This window comes from Leptopilina heterotoma, unplaced genomic scaffold, assembly GCF_015476425.1.
Source record: "Leptopilina heterotoma isolate Lh14 unplaced genomic scaffold, ASM1547642v1 Lhet_97, whole genome shotgun sequence".
In the NCBI taxonomy this organism is placed as follows: domain Eukaryota; kingdom Metazoa; phylum Arthropoda; class Insecta; order Hymenoptera; family Figitidae; genus Leptopilina; species Leptopilina heterotoma.
Window position 1 is genome coordinate 2,304,311 of NW_025111203.1, and position 25,176 is coordinate 2,329,486.

The 25,176-nt window shown below is 32.4% G+C and overlaps 1 protein-coding gene across 9 annotated transcripts in view; it reads left to right on the top strand.

The window, feature by feature from the left end:
- The window catches only part of LOC122512364 (plasma membrane calcium-transporting ATPase 1), a 221,545-nt gene that overhangs the window by 118,151 nt on the left and 78,218 nt on the right, over positions 1-25,176 (top strand). For 8 of the 9 annotated variants that reach the window (XR_006302616.1, XM_043628151.1, XM_043628150.1 and 5 more), the window contains 6 exons: positions 15-50; positions 14,724-15,100; positions 16,381-16,862; positions 20,121-21,166; positions 21,421-21,629; positions 21,792-21,943. Coding sequence is in view for 8 of the 9 variants with exons in the window: in XM_043628151.1 (XP_043484086.1) it covers positions 15-50; positions 14,724-15,100; positions 16,381-16,862; positions 20,121-21,166; positions 21,421-21,629; positions 21,792-21,943 (2,302 nt within the window). In the remaining variant the exon portion in view is untranslated. The remainder of the gene's footprint in view (positions 1-14; positions 51-14,723; positions 15,101-16,380; positions 16,863-20,120; positions 21,167-21,420; positions 21,630-21,791; positions 21,944-25,176) is intronic. The other variant, XM_043628154.1, reaches the window with a different exon arrangement.

A 25,176-nucleotide genomic window follows, 5' to 3' on the forward strand; every position in this document is an offset into this window, starting at 1 on the left:
CATTTTTTATATAGAGGCTAAAAAGCAGAGGAAGAAGAAGTCACTAACAGGTGAATAAAATTAATGATATTTTTAATCACTGTGTTTCATAAATGTCTGATATGACAAAGACTTATGTGTGTTTAAGCATTTTGAAAGGTTAGTTATTTTCCAATTTATTTATTCCTCTTTGGTTACTAAATATCATTTTTCTCCTTTACATACTTCTTTATTTTAACTATTATTCCAGTAATACTTATTTTATTTCAAATAATAATTCATACATAATTACCATCAATATTTACATCAATTTTTTTTAAACTAAAAAAGCAGTCTTGAACAGCAATTTTTTTTCTTTAATAAATGACATGAATTTAAAAACAATCAAGAAAAAATTAATCTAAAAACACTTTCAAACTAGTCTATTTTTTATTTTTTTAATTATGATTAGTTTTAATTTGTGACACTGTCACTGTCACAAAATTTTGCCTGCGTGGCAAGTAAGTCGTACTTGAGACCTCGAGACTGCGAGAAAGATCTCTCCGCTTTATGGAGAACCTCGGCTACAGAACGCGTTACGATATTATATAGGTGAGACGTGAGAATCTATAAATTCTTCAGCGCGCAGTGACTGAGATATTCAATTGCTGCGTCAGGAACATATTTATTTTTAAGCCATTACAAAAACACCTGATAACTTTTTAATGAATATTGAACTTTTCTGAAAAAATGTCAAATTTTTCCCGTATCCTGAATTCTTGAATAAATTTCGTAATAATTCTTGAACAAAAATTTTCCGTGTACATATAAAATATAGAAACTTTGAGTTTTATTTTTGAGACTTACAGATGGTCTAGTTTATTTAAATATGTCTTATTTTTAAGATAAATATCTAAGGAATAATCAAGGGAAGTTTAAAAAGAATCTGACAAAAATGAATCGATGTGACAAATACCTTGAATTAAAGATTTATTATAGTATTACAATAATTATTATTAAAGAAAAATCACTTCATTTTAATAACCCAAAAAACACAAAAACCACATTTACAAAGTGGAACAAAATAAATGATGTCGCAAAAAATAAAAAACCCAATTTAGTACCAATTTGAATTAAGTACCAAACATTCGTAAAACAGTCAAGAACGTACCTAATTAGAAATAGAAACAAGAACATGCTTATTTTGGAAGAGACAAGAGAGCCTGTTTTTGCTTCCAATTTTGATCAGTTATGTTCTTGCTTTATTTTCCGAATAGGTGCGATACTGCTCTAACCCGACGATATGTCTAATAAGTGTTGGACTTAACCCCTTAGCAGTGTAGTCAAAATAAAGTTTTCGTGACACAAATGTGCTAAATTTTTTTTATTTCTTTTAATACCTGATATCATTATCTTTTATGTTTTTGGGGTAGCTGAATCCGAATCTTTGGTCAGAATTAAAAAATTCAAATTGTCGGCTACAAAATGGCGATCGAAAAATTCCAAAGTTTACGGATTTTAAATTTTTTCGTTCGCCATTTTGGAGCCGACAATTTGAATTTTTTCATTCTGACCAAAGATTCGGATTCAGGGACCCCAAAAACTTTAGAATATTCATTGATATTCATATTTCATTTATTACAGAGATTTTCCTTTTAGATGCCGCTATAGCGGTCATACACATTGGTGGCACGAATTATTTTTGCCTCTATAGACGTCATACACTGTGAAGGGGTTAATAGGCGCTTGTACTTTTCCCCGTTTCTGAGTATATTCAGAAACTTCCAAAGTGTTGATTGGTTATGCTCATAGAGAATTTCCAAAAGTTTTAAGTTTTGTAAGTTTCATATGAGCATAGCCAATCAAAACTCTAGACGTTACTGAAAATACTGAGGAACGGAGACGTGTACAAGCGCCTTTATCTTTTTTATGTGATGTAAGTATCAGATTGAATAAATCTGTGATATAGTTGACAGTTCAGGTCTAAGCACAACTGCTTCGTGTACGTCGTTCGCGAATGCAAAGCATGAGTTAGAAAAGGACAGAGATGTATTTGAGTCCTTTTCTATCTCATGAATCTCGTTCGCGAACGACTTTCACGAGCCTATTGTGCGTTGGACTTTAAGCTATATCAATCCTGTTAATATATGCGCACATATAAGATTCGCTCCAATATACAACAGTTCTAGAATTCTTGGCGTCCGTTAATACAAAAATTTGAATGCCCCTTAACTTTCTAAAATCTTTATAATAAATTATACAAAAATTATCCCGAAACATATTCTTTTAACTAAATTATGTCATTAATCTTCAATAAGCAAAATCAGTACTAGAAACTAAAAGATTTAAAGTTTAAAAGCCATTGTAGAAATTGCCAAACTTGGTCCCATGTGGGATAAAACGTCTTCACCGATCGAGACGATTTTAATTAATTTGACTTGTGACCCTGATCAGGTAAAACGTTTGTTAAACTTTGTTAAAATATCGAAAATGTAAAATATCTCAAAAAAGCCTATCTGTCTGAAAATGTGGATTAAAATAAGTTAACTTGATACATTGTACATTGATATTTCTTACATTTATATAACTAGTCTGACTTAGAGCTGTGCAGAGTTCGAGTCGAATCGAGTTTTTGTTCGTTTTGAGGCGCCAAAATGTCGAATGTCGAATGTCGAAAATCCGACTATTGAATCACCTAGTTCGAATGTCAGTTTTTCGACAATCATGTTAAATTTTCGACATTTGAACAAGCTGAAAATATTCGAACTGTTCTGTTCGAATTATTTTGCACATTTCTAGTCAGACTCAATTGTGAACACTTATTTTTGACAAACACTATAATTTTCTGATATAAGGCTATTCAAGTTGGGTGGGGGAAAATTCAAGATGGATGCTAACTGGTGCACAAACATTGTATAGAAAGTGTATGGGATAGAGTCTAATTTTTTAAATATCTCGCTTAAACGAAATTTTTAACCATAAGTTTATTAGGATTTTATGTTTTATTTTTAAAGAGCTATTTTTTGCAATAATAAAATCAATAAAAAAATAAAATCGATTTTTATTATTGCAAAAAATAGTTCTTTAAAAATGAAACATAAAATCCTAATAAACTTATGGTTAAAAATTTCGTTTAAGCGAGATATTTAAAAAATTAGACTCTATCCCATACACTTTCTATACAATGTTGGTGCATCAGTTAGCATCCATATTGAATTTCCCCCCACCGAACTTGAATAGCCTTATTGGTAATGCAAAATTTTAAGGTTGTCAGAAACAAATTCTCCTGAACTTTATATTATTCGTAAAGTGTACACAAAGAAAAAAGAATAATCAAATTTATCATGATGAGTGTTAAACTTGAAAAAGTTGACACTCTTCTGTTTCGAACTTAACCTGAGGAGTAGTAACCCGTCAACGGTCGAATCGTGAGAAAAAGTCTCACGCAACACTACTCAACCGGTAGGGCGCTCTTGGAGTGCGAGTGAGACACTTAAAAAAAGCGCGACTGCTGACGAGTTAAATTTACATTCTTTATAGTAAGTTTAATTAAACTTTTTTCTCCGTGCCGTGTAGAAAATGTTCAATACAGTTTAGGGGCCATACTTAGGGAGCGTTCAGACCTTCTCATGCAAAACTTATGCATGCAGGTTGCCATAGTAGCGTTCAAGAGTGAGAGAGATAGAATAATATTAGAGCTGTGCAAAATAATTCGAACCGAACTGTTCGAATTTTTTCGCCTAGTTCGAATGTCGAAAATTCGACATTCGAGTTAGCTTAGTTCGAATGTCGGTTTTTCGACATTCGAACTAGCCCAGTTCGGATGTCGAATATTTGACATTCGAACTCGGTTCGGTTCGAATTTTGCACAGCTCTAAATAATATCCTATCTCTCTCACTCTTGAACGCTACCATGGCAACCTGCATGCATAAGTTTTGCATGAGATCGTGTGGCTGTACCCTTAATTTACGTAACGCCTCAGGGGGTAGGGGAGGGGTCAAGATATTTGTTGCACTGAGCAAAAAAGTGGCGCTAATGTATGTAAAAGTTTGTTACATGGGGGAGGGGGGGTCTAAAATTGCAAAAAAAGCGTTACGTAATTTAAGTATGGCCACTTATATGACGGTACAATCCCACACAGAGGAAAAAAGTATTGAATAAAGTCTACAAACGAGCTAATTTTAAGATGTAACAAAAAGTAGTCATCCTAGACTTAAAATTAGTTTGTAAAATGAGTCTTAAAAAAAGGCGGTACTCAGGCTTGAATGAAGTCGCTATGTAGTCTTAAAAATAGCCGATAGCCAAAAAGTGGACTTAAAAGTAGTTTCCTTTTAAACTTCAATTTACTCTGCAAGTCAAAATAATGACTAAAATAAAGCTTTCTTAAATACTTAAAAGTAGTAAATAATACAGTTCAAATTTATTTTTCTATTGCATATAAAATTATAGTTATTAACTATATTTTCTAAATGAAAAGTGTTTAGAAGATATGCATAATAATTCTGGTCAGAGTTTTACACATGAAGAAAACCTGGTTAATTTGACTACTTTTTAACTATTTTTATTGCAGTTTTAGGAGATGCTAGTAACAGATTGTATAATAGAAGCATCTGTAAGAAAAGTTATGTACATTAACTATTTAAAATAATAAACTGAAATTATTTATTTTTTATTATTGAAGTCCAATTTTTCATATACTTCCATGATGACATTTGTTAACATGTACCTTATAAGTAATCATTATTTAATAATAGACAATAAATCGGTTAATTGAATCAAATTCATTTCAGTTCAGTGTAACTATGCTTGCACTTCATATAATAAAAACTTATTTATTTATTCGGTACACAAAAATATCAAAATCTACAGGTGATTAACTATAGACGAACAAAACACGTACACTCAAGGCAACGCCATGACAACTAATGACACGTCACCTGATCATGCCCAAGCGCGTCTCCCCTTCCAGAGGACTATAGACGCTAGGCCTAGGGGACTAAAAACTAGTCATGATGGGTTTGCTGCAAATTTGCCAGGCAAGTTTTCAAATTTGGCTTTGATAACTTGCCGCAAATTTGCAGAAAATTATTGTGCTATGTGGATAAAACAAGAAAAATGGCTCACATGTGAAACATAGTGCTCCAACTTTTTCAAGTCACTGAAATCGCCTGAAACTCGTTACTCGGGGTTCTTGGGGTCGCTGTTTACGAATATGATGCTAGTTTTCAAAAATTCAAAATGGTGGATCCAATATGTCGGACAAGTTTTGTAAAAATTTATTGTATTCACTTAAAACTCGCTACTCGGAGGTTTTTGGGGTGGCTGATTACGAATATGATGTCAGTTTTGAAAAACTTAAAATGGCGGATTTAATATGGCGGACGAGTTTTGTAAAAATTAATTCAATTCACCTGAAACTTTTTTCTTGTTGATTTTCAAGGGCACTGATTACGAATCTTATGTCAATTTTTTAAACTTTAAGATGTCGGATCCAATATGGCGATTAATTTTTAAAAACTTATCTAATTACCCTGAAACTTCTTACTTGGGGGTTTTCGGGGTCGCTACACGGAAAAAATTAGTCGCTGAAGTTTTCAGCTACTAATTGAAGACTCTCGGATATGAAAAAAAACTTGACGGACTTTTTGAAATACTATTCGCTTTTATCAGAAATTCTCTGAAAAAAGTTTAGGACTTTTTGTAAACCTAGTAGCGGAAAATAGTCGTAGAATTATTGTAACACTTTGATAGAAATTTTCGTCGACGAGTCGCGGAAAATGATGCGCAAACTCTCAGACAGTAAACGTCACGTGAAATAATTTTGACTGACTTTGTTTACGTATTTTTTATTTTTATTTATTTTCTATTTTTATTTATTTATTTTTTATTTATTTTTTTTATTTTTTTCTTAGCGATTTCAAATCAATAATAATAACAAAATTATAAAAAATAAAACAGTTTGTACAGGTATCATTACTTTTCAATGAGAAAGTGACTATTTTTATTTTCATTGGTATCGCGCACCTTTACGATGGAGGAGTTTGAAAATCCGGTAAGAAATTTAAAATAATTTGTGACAATTAAATACCAACTTTAAATGAATATTTTGTTTCATCAAAAAATATAATCACTCTCGAGCTCATTTCATTATAATTAAATTGTAAATAATACTTTTAATACGCACATTATAAATTTATAGAAATTGTAGAATTATATTTTAATATTTATTTACATATTTTATATTCAAAATTTTTAGGATTGTTTATTATGAATTATTATAATTTATTATTGATTATTATAATAATATATAATATATCAAATCATATTATTCAAAATAATTAAAAACATAATAACATACAATAATATAAAATATAATTATTAATCGTTAAAGAAGTTTTTACAGTAATTAACAGAAAAAAATTTGTTTGGTTTAATTATTATTTTCATTAAATATTATAATTCTTCTATAATACATGTGATAAATTAAAAATAATAAAATGGAAATAAGTGTAAAATAGTCCTTAACGCATACTGAAATACTCTTTAAAATTCTAGAATATGTTGAGCAGAAATATTTGAGATTTATAATTTTCAAAATATTGCACTTTTTCTCGCAAGCGGTAAAGAAATGTTTCATTTAATATATAAGGACGATGAAAAAGTAGATTTGTAGCGTGCGAAACTGCGAAAGCGTAGGGTAATATGCGTGTTAGTGTTAGTTATTTAGTTTGACGTCGGAAATTAGTGTTTAAATAGTGTTCGATTACATGTGATAAGTGTCGTGATTATGTATAAATGTACGAGTGTAATTGAATATAAGGCATAATAAGAATAAAATAAATAAGAACTGAAAGAATTTTTTTTTTCATTGGTCGGCTGAATTTTTCATTTTCCGCGACTATCGATGAAAGTTTAGAATACTATAGAACAAGATTTCCGCGACTGTCGCCAAATCGTTCGCGCGCCGGCTGTGTTTTCATTTTCCGCGACTGACGCTGAAAGTTTCGAATCCTTTTTCCAAATTCTCTTCGAATGTAGTTTATTTTTCCTGCAACCTGTTAATATGATTTTTAAAACTCAGTGATTTTAAAAATTTAAATACTTTCCACTAGATCCGAGAGTCTTTTACAAAGTCGCGGAAAATTTCAGCAACTAATTTTTTCCGTGTAATTGTGAATCTGACGTCATTTTTAAAAAAATTTGAAATGGCGGATCCAATATGGCGGACGAAAAATTTTAATGTCATCTATTCCACTTGAAACTCGTTACTCCGGTGTTTTCGGCGTCGCTGATTTCGAATATAATGTCAGTTTCCAAATCAGCGACCCCGAAAACCCCCAAGTAAGAAGTTTCAGGGTAGTAAGATTATTTATAAATGTCTTCCGCGATATTGGATCCCCCATCTGGAATTTTAAAAAACTGACTTAAGTTGTGTAAGCAGTGATCTTGAAAACCCAGAAGTAAACAGTTTTAGGTCAATCGGGATAATTTTTCAAAAATTCTGCCATATTGGAACTGTCATTTTAAATTTTGAAAACTAACACCGAATTTGTAATCAGTGACCACAAAAACCCTGGAGTGACGAGTTTTGATCAAATTCGACATTTTAACCCTTAAAGCGCACACTTACGAATCCATTCTTAAACCGCACACTGGGTGTGCGACACCCGGGGACTTTACAGTGTGTTCTCCAAGATGGAATAGGATATTATCTTTTATAAAAATCATCTTATGTGTAGCACAGTACATCTATTTTGAAGAAAAATAGGTTTCATAATGATTTATTTAATCTTAGTAAGTACAAAAAAATTTCTTAAACTACTGAAATTACCTTAAACCGATAACTGGGCGTCAGCCAAATAGAAATTTTTCGCCGTCAACTTCATAAAGTTATCAAATACACAAAGACACTTGGAAGACTAATGTCCCTCACGGAAGATAAAGTTAAGTACAAAATGTATCGTCCAATAACGACACATGTTCAATTTTTACGAATTTAACCGAAATATTAGAGTAAAAAGCTAGAATATGTGTGTCGCACACCCAGGGTGCGCTTTAAAAGTTAAATTTTTAAAAACTGACATCATATTCGTAATCAGCCACCCCAAGAACCCCCGAGTACAGAGTTTCAGGTGAATTGAATTAATTTTTACAAAACTCGTCCGCCATATTGGATCCGCCATTTTAAGTTTTTTAAAACTGACATCATATTCGTAATCAGCCACCCCAAAAACCTCCGAGTAGCGAGTTTCAAGTGAATACAATAAATTTTTACAAAACTTGTCTGACATATTTGATCCACCATTTTAAATTTTTGAAAACTAGCATCATATTCGTAAACAGCGTCCGCCATTTTGAAAAAAATGTGGTCGCTTCAGGGTCTATGGACGCATTTGAGTTATTTATCACGTCGCGTTCTTTTTTGCTTCAAACAGTGCCAAAAATGCCATTTTTTGACAGTTTGACCCCGTTTTTCTTAAAATTAAGACGTGATGGGACAATTCAACTTACAGATTCGTAATCTACGCCAAAAAATCCTGTAAGAATCACTTTCGTTCATTCTTGTAGCAAAAAACCTTAATTTTGTCGATCAGTGTATCTTACGGACGTCCTAGTCACATCCGGAAAATTGGATATACTTAGGATGTCCTAAAGATATCTGAACTCTGAACCGTCAAAGATAGTGTTTCATTTAGACGATTAAAGAAGCGTGACAGATCACGCTCTAATACTCTGATCACACAGTTATTCTAGGTTCAAACTTCTCTCCGTGTATATTAACCGATTTAAACTCCGGTTAAATTTAGTTTAACGGTGTCTCTGAAATTCCTTGGTTAAAAAGTTAAGTGCAACAAACAGTTATCACCCAACAAATACGGCACTAACCGGTTAAAATGACGTGAAATTTGTTAACAATCATTTTCGAACAAGTTTTGCTCTCCACACAGGTTCTTTTTACAAAATCTGTCCATGAACCATCGTCACGAATCTTCTTAATTACCTAAATCCAAAAGATTTTTCTAATCGCTGCTCGCATCTGCCCTCTAATGGCAAATGACTGTGTAAGGCTGGAGTCTTATGACAACGTTTTGCGTTGCGTTTTGTAACTAGGTCATGAGTGTGAGAGAGATACAGATATATGTTTGCTCTATATGCACTCATGGGCTAGTTACAAAACGCAACGCAAAACGCTGTCATGGGACTCCAGCCTAACAAGGCATTTGTTACTGGGATAATAGCGGTTTGTCTGTGTCGGAAAAGTCAATGTGTTAGTTGGTATCTCTTTCTTAAATTTCCAAAGTTGATTTGTTTCTGGTTGCGGCTCACTATATGTGATAAAAATAAGGCGTGGTGACGAGTTTCCACGATTGATAGCGACCAGGGCCGAATTTATTTACAGGTGATTTTCCGTCGTTTGAGGGACAAGGAAGGATTTATCAGATTTGCGTGACCTTAGGACAAGGACAGGAATACCGGCGTCTCAGCTGACGAATTCGTTACAAGCAGATATGATATTTTTTCGTTCGTTTACCGGCGTGCTTTTAAGAATGTTCGTTACGCGGAAGTGTAATTTCTTGGTGGTTTAATAAAGAGAGGTGTTGTTAATTGTGTGTTTCATTGTGGCGTTGTTTTGGTGTATTTGAACCTCTTCCACAGGGAATATTTCTTTGGCGTCGTGGGTAATTCGGATCACATTGTCTCTCCGTTTTCAACGTCTAAGCATCATCGTCGTCTTGTCGGGAAAGTTCCACATCTTTGAGGAAGTATTGTCTCGTTGGTGTTGTTGTTAGTCGAGTTGTTTGGATTAAATTGCAGGAAAGCGAACTAACGAACGGATTAGATGCTCGTATTAAAAATATTATTTTTAATTAAAATATCCGGTCGCAACTGTAATACACGTCTTGCCGCCTGTCATTACATTACTATATGCATGGAGAGAAAAATCAAGCGCAATAGGCGTAAAATTTATACTGTATTAGTATGAATTTATACGATGAGAGCATAAAAGTTTTTCTCTATATGTTTCATGCAACCGTAGTATAAGGCTACGCCTCTTAAGGGGTTACGTAGGGGAGACCGGGGCTAAACCGGACGGATTTGGTCTTTGACCAGAAAACTCATAGAAAAAATATTTTTTGCTAAAGAGTAATATACCGTTTTGAAGCTTGTTCCTTCACCTACAAATCGCACTTGTTCGTTTTTAAAAAACTTTAGTAGCTTCGGTGATATATTGCTTTGAAGGTGACTACCTCAAAAACGAAAATCCCGAAATTGGTGGGGCTAAACCGGACACGGCAAATTAATTAAAGAGAGAGACACAAATTTCAGTTTTTTTTGTAGAAAATTCAAATCAATTCTTTGCTCGCTTGCTAATTAGTGTTTTAAAATAAATTCTTTATTTATTTATTAATAAAGTGGTTTTATGCAAAGAATATAATATAAGATAGTTCATTAATATAAAATAAATTATAGTTATTCGCAAATTTGATTGTTTTTATCACGACGTCCGATTTAGCCCCACACCGTCATCTAATAATTAACCTGCAATTAATTTTTTCTTCTTAACGTTTTCCATTAAACTTTTTTTCTACTACTCTCAGTACACATTCAGCTAATAAAAAAATTGCCATATGATATGTGCACTTTAATTATAACGATAAAAACCCAAAAAAATGAGAAAATTTTTTTTTTTAACTTTTCCCGTGTAGAAATTGCCATATTTAGGCCATATGGCCTACACAATGATCAAAAGATCTGGCCCCGATTTGGGCCATGGTTAAATTTCTACACGGGTTACTGCGAAAAACGACATTTTTATATATTAACGGCAACTATTATTACAAAAAAAATGACATGTCCATAAAACCTCATGCAACATATGCATCACGAAATAGTGCGTTCACAGGTTATTTACATTATGTATTTGAAATTTTTCATGGTTTCGCAAATATTTGACTTGTCTGGTTTAGCCCAAGTCTCCTCTACAGTTAGAATTTTCAAAAATTCGATTTTTTTTAAATTTCATTTTCTAAAAATATAACATTTCAAAAGTATTCGCTGAAAATTTGAGACTAATCGGACCATTACTTATGGAGATACAGAATTTTGAATGGAGCCGTCTCAGCCGTTTCTGTGGCCAGGTGGCAGTAGTCAAAACTTTGAACTCGTTTTTCTCAAAACCATGTTTTGGGAGCCAGAGATCACTGTAACTTGAGAATTTAGATGATAATTATTTTAATGTGTGGCCACAAGAAATTTCTAAAAAAAATAGCTCTTTTTTGAAGCTCTAACTGTACGTAACCCCTTAAGCAGGAACGTCCATACAAAATTAGCATAGGAGGGCTCCATGCTACAAACGCTTGATTTTTCTTTCCGTGTGGTATTTCCCATTTTGCAACCGCGTTCTATGTTTCGTGGGTAGATTTTGTAAAATGTGCCACTGTGCCATCGACTACTCTTAGTTCGGACATGGACCTTAATTGTGTAAATAAGTGTTGAAACAAACATTAGGTACACAATTATCGTCATTGCGTTGAAGTGGGACAGAAAATAGAAAGAGACAGAAATAGTGTGGTTATGAAGGCTTGTCTAGATTGCACCAAATATCGTGTTTTGATTCTGCACATCCGCACACACATTTAACTATATATGTGACACGAACAGTTAAAAGGGACCTACGATCCGAAAAACAGATTTCGAGAAAAACGACTTTGAAGTTTAGCAAGTTGATTTTGATACTTGTGAACGTATTAATGAATTGAAACTCGTTACTCGGGGGTTTTTGGGGTCGCTGATTACGAATCCGATGTTAGTTTTTAAAAATTTTAAATGTCGGTTCCAATATGGAGGACAATATTTAAAATTTGTTCAAATTCGTGTAAAACTAAAAAATTTCGTTGACACCGAAAACGAGGTCACTGATTAAGAATCCGATGTTCGTTTTTCGAAATTCAAAATGTCGGATTCAATATAGTGGACGTAGTTTAAAAAAATGTTTGGATTCACATATTAATTTATACTTTAGGGGTACTTTGGGGTCGATGATTAGGAAACAGATGGGTTTCTGGATCTCTATCTAAATTAGTATTTATTTGTATTAATGATGTGTTTAATTGTTCTTACCAATGTCATAGTTATTTTGTTCTTGTAGTTATTTTATTCCAAGCATTTTTCTTAATGCAGTAGCTTTAAAGGAAGCATTTATTAATTTATTATGTAACAAACACCATCGGTGGTGGGACAAAGTTAACATTTTGTCATTAGTGTCAGAACTGAAGTATTAGCTTCATTTCTATGTTTACTGCGCGTAAATAAAAGAAAAGAGTTTGGTTACCGTGACAAAGAAAAGAAAAACTGATATATCAGTTACAAAAGTTAAATCCAAGAAAAAAATATGTAAGAAGCAGAATTAATTTTAAAAAACAAAGTTTTTAATCATTCTAAATTTGTGAATTTTTTAAGATTATAATCTTTTAAATTCTTAATCTTAAGTTCTTTATCGTGTTTTTCTTTGTCTCACGTCTTTTTAGTTATTGTGTTCTTCATTAAAGTAAATTTGTAAAATAAATAATAAAGTTATGAATATTCTGTTTGTTCATTTAAAAGACCATATACATATTTGTATTAAAATCATACATTTAAAAATTCTGAAAAGCAAATCCGTATAATTTGTAAATAACTCGTCCGCCATATTGGATCCGCCATTTTGAATTTTTAAAAACTAACATCATATTCGTAATCAGCGACCCCAAAAACCCCCGAGTAACGATTTTCAATTGAATTTGATTAATTTCAGAAAAAAAAATTTGATTCAAATTTGATTTTGTTGTATTTTTTTGTCAAAGTACCTAACTTTGAAGTGAAATTGTGAAAAAACTAATGCAGCTAGAAAGCTGCAGTTTAATGCGTTGGAAAGAGCGGCCTATTTACTATAAGAATCAATAAAATATGAAAATCGATTTTTTCGGACCGTAGGTCCCTTTTAACTGTCCGTGTCACATATACTTCCTTAGAAAATGTAAGCGTGTGTGAGATGCGCAGAATCGTAAATATATATTTGGCGCAATCACTGCTCTGCATGAGAAAACAGCCGGGTTTTATCTCCTGTCTCTAGTCTTCTTGTGAAAAATGCATAAAGCGTTTTGTTTTTGCCTATAGTTAACCTGAGCATTCTTCTCTTAAAAATATAAAAATGTATGAAGCAAAGTTGCGAAGATATTTTTAACATCTTAAGTAAGATATTTCAATTAGCGAAAAGGTGCCCACCAAAATGTCTGAAATTAAGATACTTCTTTTTACTGCGAAATTACACCGCACAACAAGGATTCGTCCGCTGAAATGTTGTGTCTTGGCTGAAAGTAGCCATAAACCCATAAGAGAAAGAAAGGTGACCAAGCAACAACATTGAATTTTTGTCTTAGTTTCAACGAAAGATCAAAAAATTTAAAAACCATTGATATAGGTCATTAGAGTTTCGTCCTTCAAGAAGTCCATTAAGGCGGATAGAAGAAAAAAATAGTTATTTCTTTTTTTTAATATTTTTAAACCAAAATCATTTTTTCCAATGTATTTCGTGTATACCATTGGCGGATAAAGTAGTTGGTTTAAAAACCATTATCAAACAGTAGTTACAATGATTTACCTGACAACTGCGTGTGCTTAAAACAGCACACTGTTTTCACATATGGAGAAGTGGGAACAACATTACAGGTTTTTGTGGGAGGTGGTTTCGAAAAAGTAGAGTTGCATTTTTATTTAATTTTAATTTAACTTTATAGAAATTAAATAAGAATTCAAAGTAATTTTAAATGATTGTACTTTTCCGAAGCCACCTCCCTTAATAGGTAATCTGTAACCAATGCCGAGGCATTGTTGCCAAGACATCTTTCCTATTTCTAGTCTTAGCACTTCCACATATTGGCGAACAGTTCCTCCAACAGTTTTTTAGTGTGGTAAGTTTGAATCGAATGTTGCACTTACGTTCGAAATCTCACTAAATCGTATTCAAAGTTGTTACAAATCCAAAACACACATTAAAAAGTTCTTCACCATAATGAATCCGACATTTTAAATTTTGAAATTTGGACTTTAGGTTTGTAATCAGCGACCTCGAAAACCCCCAAGTAACCGTTTTGAATAAAATTTAGAATGCAATTCCATGTTAGCAGAATTTTATGAGTGCAAGATTAATGATTTTTAAAGCGTTGGTGCAGTTTTCGATTCAAGCCTATTAAGTGCAGTTATTTTTTCGACACTTTGAGACCGACAACTTGAAATGGTTAAAAAGTACAACTATTTTTTTACCAATAGAATAAATAAAATAAAATGCAAAGAAAAAATTCTTTTATTTTAAAAAAAGAAACACATTTTTTATTCTATCCACCATATTAGTTACCCTAATAGTAGAAACGCTATTTTGATCTCAGAATCTTAAAAGCGACCCATAATATCCCAATAAGACGTTATCTCAAGATTTTCTGATCTTTCCATTTTAAAAAAACTTTCGTTGAATAAATATTTCCCTCCTTAAATTAAATTACTAAACAATAATTTAATAATAAATGTAAATGTACTAGAAATTCTTTAAATGACAAATAAATAAATAAATTTAACATAAAGTAATCTAAAAATATTTTTAAAAAATAAAATGAATGCTTACACATTTATGATTATATAATATTAGATAATCAAGTCTTTTTCATATAGATAATATAATTAATTGGATTTAAATTGAAATAATAATTGACGGTATTATTTAAAAAAGGTAATGAAACTGGAGAAATCACTGGAAATAGCCACGGCAGTAGTGCCGTGAAGCACGAGGGAGGAGAAAATCACCATAGTTCAGCTCCAGCACATTCAGAAGAATCAGGAAAGAAAGAGAAAAGTGTCTTGCAAGCCAAGTTAACAAAACTAGCTATTCAAATCGGTTATGCAGGTTCAACGATAGCCGTACTCACAGTTGTCATTCTAGTCATTCAATTTTGTGTTAAAACTTTTGTCATTGACAAAAAGGAATGGAAAAGTTTCTATGCTAATGAATTAGTGAGGCATTTAATCATTGGTGTAACAGTGCTGGTCGTTGCTGTACCTGAAGGCTTACCACTTGCTGTTACTCTGTCTTTAGCATATTCAGTTAAGGTATTTGCAACTTTTATTATTACGGTTAATGAATGAGAAAAACGCATAAATATTTTCTAAATTCTGACACTTCTCTCAAAATCTTTGGCATATAAATTATGCTTTTATTTGGAGTAAACTCCTCTTGAAAATATCAATACTCTCAAATTTTAGATTAACGAAAATAAATCGGTTGTTACTCCTAGGAATGGGGGTCATGCTGTGTATGACGAATTAATTCCAAATAAAGTGATGTAATTTGTGAACGACTCTGTCTAGATTGTCGCATACAGCAGAACGTCTTTAATATCAAGATTTCAGGAAGAGTTGTTATTATAGAATTTTTCTCAGATAGGGATAATTATTGAGTAGTAGTTAGCTGCACATGACACAGTTCAACTACATGGTGATTCATTTGGCCATCAATGTGTATGACCTCTATAGCAGCATCTAATAGGAAAATGACCTAAATAAACATAATATGAATGTCAATGACGATTCTAAAGTTTTTGCGGTTCATTATTTAACATAAATGCAAATGTTAGAAGTTGTAGAATTTAGAATATTTTCATGCGTCTTAAAATGTATTAACCAAGTACATGTAATATTAGAATGTAAAATTACAAGAGGTGTGCAAAAACCTTGAAACTCGATCCAATATTTTCGGGCCGTGCACTTAAACCCAAAAGTGAAAAGTTTCAAGAACATGAATCGATTCGAGTAGTCGTCGACATAGCTCGAACCCTACCCTGCTCGACTCTACTCGAGTTTTCGAGCTTTTTGCACAACCTTAAAAATTACATAAACTTATAACCACTTGCTCAATTTTCAATCATTTCAATTTCAAACTAATGTCACTTTTAAGCTTTCGTGTTTTAATTTCTTTAGAGATAATTTATCTGTGCACATTTATATTCTTTTTAATTTAGTACGCATTTTAATTCTGATCAGGTGATTAGAGTTGAAATCATTTTAATTATGCTTTAATACCATAGGAAGCAGTAAATTTTCATTTATGACGTAAATATTAAGAAAATATGAATAAATAAAAAAAATATACGCAGTTTATGTTTTGTTTGTGAACTTAAGTATTCTACATGTTTGGCTTATTGGCTAAACTTTTGACTCTTCTGTATTAGGTCCAAGGCTCTATTTCTGCTTTCAAGACTTTTTTCTCAAAACAAAAAGTAGTATTAGCTTGAAACGGACATTTTAATATTATTGCGAAATATTACGTGCTGCATGGGTAAATACTTGCAAGTTATGAAGTGAACTTTGATTAATTGTTCCTCTTTTTGCAGAAAATGATGAAAGATAATAATTTGGTGCGTCACTTAGATGCTTGTGAAACTATGGGAAATGCTACTGCCATTTGCTCGGATAAAACGGGAACTCTAACGACCAATAGAATGACCGTAGTTCAATCATATATTTGCGAGAAAATGAGCAAAACTTCCACGTTTTCGGATATTCCGAGTCATGTTGGCAATTTGTTGATTCAATCAATATCTATTAATTCAGCATACACATCCAGAATAATGCCCTCACAAGACCCTACTGAATTGCCGATGCAAGTTGGTAACAAAACCGAATGTGCCTTATTGGGATTTGTAGTGGCTCTGGGCAAGAGTTATCAAAACGTGCGTGACGATAACCCCGAAGAAACATTTACTCGAGTGTATACTTTCAACAGCGTTAGGAAAAGTATGTCTACTGTTGTTCCCAGAGAAGGTGGAGGCTTCAGGCTTTTCACCAAGGGCGCTTCCGAAATCATCATGAAGAAGTATTTCACATTTATATCTATTATTTTTTTTAATCTTTCCCAGCTTTCCGTGAATTAGACTTTTCATTTCACAATGCTTCAGTGGGTTGAAATTCAAATCATTTTTATTTAAATAAGTATCAAGTCTCGGCTTTAGCTTGCACAGTGGGCCAGGATCGTCGAATTTTGGCCAAAAATACAATTTTTCAACTTTCAAATATGCACAAAAGAATTTATCCACAGTATTTAATAGTAAATAAGTAATTTATTGCATAAAGGATTTGTTAAATAATAAAAAATTGTGTCTTCTAGAACTATTTAAAGTTTAACATTTGAGATAAAATAATAAAGTGTTTTTGATTGAAATACTTAATATATCTAGAAATAAATTAATTATTTTTGTATAAGTACTTATTTTTTCTCATCAATAGATGTATTGAAGTAAAAAAACCAATAGTTACTTTAAAAAAATAAAATTTATTAAAATGTAGCTCCATTGAAGTTAACAAATAGTGGATTTTTCAATAGAGTGCCGACTTTCAGTTAGTCGGATCCAATATGGCGGACATAAAAATTTTAAAATCAATAAATTTGAATTAAACATAGGTATCTATGGGTTTTTTGCATAGAGTTATTAGAATAGAGTGCGCGAGTTATACCTTTTACCGTAAGAGGCATTCTTAGGCGCATAGAAAGAGACAAAAGCATGAGAGTAGACCCCTTATCTTACCTTGTTTAAGGGCGCATGTGCAAGAATAAAAGTTTTTGGTTAGGTTTTTGTCTAAAAAGATCGCATGAAAAATCGTTTTAAATATAATAAAATTAAATGTAAAATAAATATTTTACAATAAATAGGGTAGAGTGGGATTAAAAAGTCATGTTGAAAAAAAGCTATTTGGCTGTTATTTGAAGTTAAGACGCAACTTTTAATTCTAGTTTGGATGTCGTATCGATAATATTATAGTAATTGAAATTTTTAATTTTGAGCTGCTTATTTCGATGAGTATAAATTGAAAGCAGGTAAACTTATTAACATAAAATACCATTTTTCCTGCTAAAAATGTTTTTAAATTATTTATTTGTCACGTAAATAAAAGAAAAATATAATTGCCAGCAAGCAACAATTGTTTCGATGCATCAGCTGTTTCACTATCGCGCATGCGTTATTAGAGAAAGAAAGAAAAGGGGTCTACTTTTCGTATGGCTGTCTAACATTTTGGTCGCTTGCGCACTCTATGCTAATAACTCTATGGTTTTTTGGGTCGCTGATTACGAATCTGATGTCAGATTTCAAGAAATCAAAATGGCGGTCATAAAAAATTTTAAATTAATCAATTTCAATGAGACATAGGTATGTAGAGGTTTTTCGGGTTGCTGATTACGAATCTGTTGTCAGATTTTAAAAATGTAAAAATGAGCACTTTGTTTCTGAAATCAAATTTAGATATGAAATGGAGTATTTATCTGATCCATGGCAACAAAAGCAGATTCTCCAATAGGACTACATGCGCACCTGATATACCCACGCGATAAACTATATACCTATAAGTAAACATCAGGTCTAAAAAAAACCAAAAAAATTTTAAAAATCTAAAAAAATACAAAATGGGATCTTTACCTGTAACCTCCTCGTGGTAGATCCTGGAAACTACAGTACTTTTTATTTTTGTAGGCTAATAACAGGAAAAAAATTTTTATTTTCTGAATTGTATAGACACTAGTTTTGTAATCACCAAACTGAAAAACTCCCAAGCAAAAAATTGTAGGCGAATCTCACCCAATCTAAAATCCACTTGAATTCTTACATCAGATTCGTAATCAGCGACCTAAAAAACCCCTAGATACAAAGTTTCATAAAAATCGATTAATTTTAAAAATTGTATGTCCGCCATTTTGGATCCGCCATTTTGATTTTTTGAAATCTGACATCAGATTTGTAATCAGCGACCCAAAAAACGCATAGATACCTATGTTTAATTCAAATTTATTAATTTAAAAATTTTTATGTCCGCCATATTAGATCCGCCATTTTGAATTTTTGAAATCTGACTTGAGATTCGTAATCAGCGACCCCAAAAACTGTAGGTAGCCTACTTGTTATTCGTAAATATCTTGTTCTCTTTTAAATAATGATTTTTGGCCAAAAATCGACGATCCTGGCCCACTGTGGCTTGTTAATATTTTAACATGCCTAGTCTCAATTGTTGATGAAAATTAGCCACTAAAAGCAACATCGAGTAAAAGTTAATCAATGATTAAATCCTTAACCCACCTACCGTGAGCAGTGAAACTGGCTTTAATCGTTCATTAACTTAACGACTAATTAAGTTTATTGCCTTATTTTGTTGGATTAGTAAATTACGCTCTAAAAAAATGTAGAGAGTAAATTGCATCGGAAGTGAAATACATTTTTCGAGTTAAAAATCTTCTCCAAAAAGGGAGTTAATCTAAAGTGATCCAAGCAAATTTATCCACAAGAACATAAATGTTCCAAAAAATAAAACCCCAGAGGAATTAAGTATTCCAAATTCAGGCTCCATGCTTTAGTTTTTATTAGAGCTGTGCAAAATAATTCGAACCGAACTGTTCGAATTTTTTCGCCTAGTTCGAATGTCGAAAATTCGACATTCAAGTTAGCTTAGTTCGAATGTCGAAAATGCGATATTCGAACTAGTCCAGTTCGGATGTCGAATATTCGACATTCGACATTTCAGCGCCCAATGTTTGTTTTTCGAACAAAACTCGATTCGGTTCGAATTTTGCACAGCTCTAGTTTTTATACAAAAGATTATAAAATAAATTAAATGTTTACAGCATCTTGAAAAGAAAAGCTTTTCATTTTTTCCATTCTTTTTCTGAAGAATACTTATTTTCCTCAAGATGTTTTCAGTATTTTCTATTAAATTCCTTGCTTCAGACAATTTATGTTGAGTTTGGGATTATGTCAATAATTTTTTGCTTATCTGTTAGCATCTGAAAATTCCTTTCTTTCTATAACCTTTGGTCAAAATATAAACAAAAGTGATCGCAGTCGAAATTCTGTATTCATAAATAGAGACTTTTGTGTTAATAATGAACTAAATTAACCCACTGAACAAATTAGTAATGATCTGAATCGCTTCTGAAGAAAAGAAAGACTTAGTTACTCGTTTTTAATAATATTGTTATTAAATTTTTAGCCGTAGGAAAGGTGCTTTGCATCAAATTGTTGACAGTAATAATTTACAGTAATTAATATAGTTTATAGTAGTAATCTGTTGAAAATTTGATTATTTATAGATGTGCCTTTATTTACGGTCGAGAGGGTCATCTGGAAAAATTTACCAGGGAAATGCAAGAGCGCCTGGTGAAGAACGTAATTGAACCGATGGCATGTGACGGACTCCGCACAATTTCTATTGCTTACCGAGATTTTGTTCCTGGAAAGGCTGAAATTAATCAAGTTCATTCAGACAACGAGCCTAATTGGGAGGATGAAGAAAACATTGTCAATAATCTTACGTGTTTGGGTATTGTTGGAATCGAAGATCCCGTTCGTCCTGAGGTGCCAGACGCGATCAGGCGGTGCCAGAAAGCTGGCATCACTGTGCGAATGGTGACGGGTGATAATATAAACACCGCGAGATCGATAGCTCTCAAATGTGGAATCTTAAAGCCAAATGAAGACTTTCTCATATTAGAAGGTAAAGAGTTCAATAAGCGCATCAGAGACAGTCACGGAGAAGTGCAGCAACACCTTCTTGACAAAGTGTGGCCCAAACTGAGAGTACTTGCCAGATCCTCTCCAACTGATAAATACACGCTTGTGAAAGGCATCATTGACAGCAAAGCAACGGTGAGCAGGGAAGTAGTTGCCGTCACCGGAGATGGAACAAACGACGGTCCAGCGCTTAAGAAAGCAGACGTCGGTTTCGCCATGGGCATTGCTGGAACCGACGTTGCTAAGGAAGCATCTGATATTATCTTAACTGATGACAATTTTTCTTCTATCGTTAAGGCGGTAATGTGGGGCAGAAACGTTTACGACAGTATTGCCAAGTTTTTGCAGTTTCAATTAACCGTTAATGTTGTTGCTGTAATCGTTGCTTTTATTGGTGCTTGTGCTGTTCAAGATTCGCCATTAAAAGCAGTACAAATGTTGTGGGTCAATCTTATAATGGATACATTAGCTTCTCTTGCTTTAGCTACAGAACTACCAACTCCGGATCTCCTTCTTCGGAGGCCTTATGGTAGAACAAAACCTCTTATATCGCGAACGATGATGAAAAACATTATTGGGCAAGCAATTTATCAATTGACTGTTATTTTTACGCTTCTCTTTGTTGGTAAGCATTTATCGATTTATCTTTTCTGCTTGAAATTACGATTACTATAGAAGACCTTTCATTTATAATCAATATAACCAAAACTTGACAGTAAATCTCAAATATTTTTAACTTCATTTTACAGTCTAAAAACTTTTACTTTTTTACATATAAAATATATCGTATTCTCTAACTTTTTGTCTTAATCGTGATTTCAAAGTATTTCTATTCTCCATAGAATTGTTGTTTATTGAAAAAGCATCTTTATCCTTCAGGTGACAGACTTCTTGGCATCGAAACAGGTCGGAATAAACATGACCAAGGGCCCACCCAACATTTTACTGTTATTTTTAATACTTTCGTTATGATGACTTTATTTAATGAATTTAATGCTCGAAAAATTCATGGCCAGAGAAATGTCTTCCAGGGGATATTTACTAATCCTATCTTCTATTCAATTTGGATAGGCACATGCCTTTCACAAGTAAGAATACATTTGCTCTTGATATCACATTGAATATGAATGAAACCCGAGTTGGTCTTTTTTAAAAAAAGAAAAATTAAAAAAATCAAAATTATATTTGTTAAGTAATAATTTACGTATGAAATTGAAAAATCATTCACCAAAATAATAAAATTCTTACAGATAGTTATTATTCAGTATGGTAAGATGGCATTCAGCACAAAAGCATTAACGTTAGAGCAATGGATGTGGTGTCTATTCTTTGGAATCGGTACTCTTTTGTGGGGCCAACTAGTAACAACAGTTCCTACACGCAAGATTCCTAAAATTCTTTCGTAAGTAAAATTATTCTACTTAGTAAAATCAAGTAATGTGATATTTATCAGATGATTTTCAAGTTTGATCAAACGCGATCTGTAGATCGCGTTACGTCAATTGTTAGGCTATCCCCTAATTCACATATTAGTAAAATGAATACTTGGACAGAGTAGAATGTTTCTTTCTTCACTGACACATTTCTATTTCTATCACTTTATTTATCAGGATACAAGTTTAATTTATTAATTGATAGCTACACGATAAAGCAATGGATGTTCTACTAACCATACTTAATAGTTTAATGTATCTTAGCTAGTTGTCTATTTAAATTCAAGTACACCAGGAGGTTCGATAGCGAATAGAACTAACATTACCAATTTAATGAAATTTGGACCACTCTTAGTGTTGGATAAAGGTTTTAAAATTTTTGTGAGATTATTGTGGCCGGCTCTCGACCCAACTGCAAAAATAAGTGTATGTTTTGATATCTTAAAATAAGATGTAAGATCGAAAAATGGTATCTTAGATCTTAAAGTAAGATCTTTTCTAAAGTATCTTACTGATATCTAAGATGCTTTATACGTTTTAGCAGTGATAAAGATATTTCTTCCATCTTAGAAAAGTAAGCTACTTCGGCAAGTTTTTTAAAGTATCTTAAATTAAGATGTTTCTGATCCAATAAGATGTTTAGCGACAAGTTACTTGTGATTGTAAGATGCGACAAAAATATAAGTTATTAAAAACTAAGATGCATAAAGTGTTCTACATATGAGCCCATAGTAAACCTCAAAACTTTCTTCCTAAAAAATATACTGAAAATGTTTACGAAGATACTTTTAACATCTTAAATTAAGATATTTCAAGTAACAAAAAAGTGTCTACCAAAACATCTTAGAAATGACTACCAAAACATCTTAAATTAAGATACTTCTTTTTTGCAGTATGCAGTGTCATAATTATTCCAAGTATTTATATTTACAGTATCTCAAGTTAGAACCCACTAATTATAAAGCTTCGCTGTAGGGGCTCATGATTGCCGTACCTTAAGGATTGTCACTGACAATTTAAGGAAACGAAAGAAACAAAATGTTGAGTTTCGTCTTTAGATTAATTTGTAGAAACATATGATTTTTCTCAGAATTTTTGGCCATTTACGTCTTATTATAAACGTTGGCAATACGTATAGGAAAGAACCGATACATTTAGCTAATTATTGCCGTCTAGTTTTTCCTTTAAAGACTAAAAAAGACTGCAATTTAACATAAAACTCAGACAAATCTTAGAAAAAAGTGTTGAAACCAGTTGAAAATACTTACTTACTGATTTGCAATTAGAACTTACGTGGCAATAACCAACTCAAAGCAAGTAGATTCCTGATTCTACCCGGTTCTTTAATGTAGGGCTTCGTTTTATTTTTCACCAAAAAATATTCTACATTTACTTAAATTAAAGCTAGAAACGTCAGCTTCCCCCACAGCACCAAAAATTTCCTGAAAATTTATTAAGGGGACGCCGAAAGAATAAAGGTTAATGATTCTTGAAGGATTTTTCCCGTAGATTACGAATCTAAATGCCAAAAAATGGCATTTTTGGCCCTTTTCAAACAGCTTAAAAAAATTAACGCGACGTGATGAACATCTTAAATGGGGCTTAAAAGAGGGCTTAAACCTTCAACTTTAGTCTTCAGAAGTGAAAACTTACTCCGAGCGAGCAGCAGTTTTCATTGCTTCCGTGATTTGAAACATAATGGATCCACCATTTTGAATTTTCAAAAACTGACTTCAGGTTAATAATCAACAACCCCGAAAACTTTCTAGACTAGTGGAAATTTTATTACATATACCTGTAAGAACTTAAAAAAAAGCCGATTATAAAACATTGCTTCAAATCACGGGAGCAATGAAAACTGCTGCGTGCACAGGGTAAAAAGCTGTTCTCACAATTTTCTGTTATTGACACATCAGTTTTCGCTTTTGAAGATTAAAGTTGAAGGTTTGAGCTCTCTTTTAAGATCTATTTGAAATGTTTATCACATCGCGATAATTTTTTATAGCAGTTTAAAAAGTGCCAAAAATGGAGGTGCATGATTATTCCCCAAATGTCATTTGTCCGAACTGTCATTTTACCGAATTTTATTTATCCGAACTGTTATTTTAACGCACTTTTGTGAATCGACATTTTTACGAATTGTCACTTTTGCGAAAAGGCATTTTTGCGAATTGTCATTTATGCCAACTGGCATTTTTCAAATTGTCATTTTTACGAATTTATACGTCCAAAAGACGTCTAAAAGACATAAGAAAGGACGTCTAAAGTACGTCTTAAAGACGTCTTTTGGACGTCTAAAACCCGTGTAGAAATTTAACCATGGCCCAAATCGGGGCCAGATCTTTTGATCATTGTGTAGGCCATAACATGGCAATTTCTACACGGGAAGACATAAAAGGGACTTTTGGACGTCCTTTTTATATTCTTTCAGATCTTAAATAGACATTTCTTTTATAACATTTTCTAAGTTGAAACACAGTAATATAGTATTAAATTTATTTCAAGTTTAATTTTATTTTTTCTAAAATGTGGAGAAATAATGAAAAAATTCCTACGAAGCTGGGATCGAAGTCGGATACCTTGGGCTTGAAGCACTGCGCCTTAAGCACCTTTTTTTCGTTTATTTATTTTAACAAACATAGAATTACAAAAAATTTGGCGGATAAACAATGAAAAAACTCGCCATATAACAGTATATAATTTTTTACTGTTTTTTCCGATCGGACGCAAGGTCGCTCGTCGAATTAAATTTTTTTTTTCTATATAATTTCACCATACAGTTTTCATTCTAGTTTCATACATGTACAATAATTAAGTTTCATTCAACCATTAAAAAAAATTTACCCTGAGGTATATAAAAAATGGTCACCCCGCCTCAATTGAAGCTTTAAAAAAAGAAAAGAAAAAAGATAATGTAAGATACAATAAATTACCTCACAAGCAATAATGATACTTTTATTAATTCTAGTGGTCTTTAAGCCACCAATATTTCCATTTTCTATTTTCAGGTTTTGACATTTTAACATTTCTTGCTATCGCTGTGGAGTATTTTAAAATAATTGTTACATCTCTCTCTCTATATCCTTCGTGTTTGACCTTATGACTCATTTCACCGACGAGTGCCTTGATACATGATACAACAATGGAATATTATTTTGATCTTGTATGTATTCGTGCCTATCGAGGTACGTATACACAATAC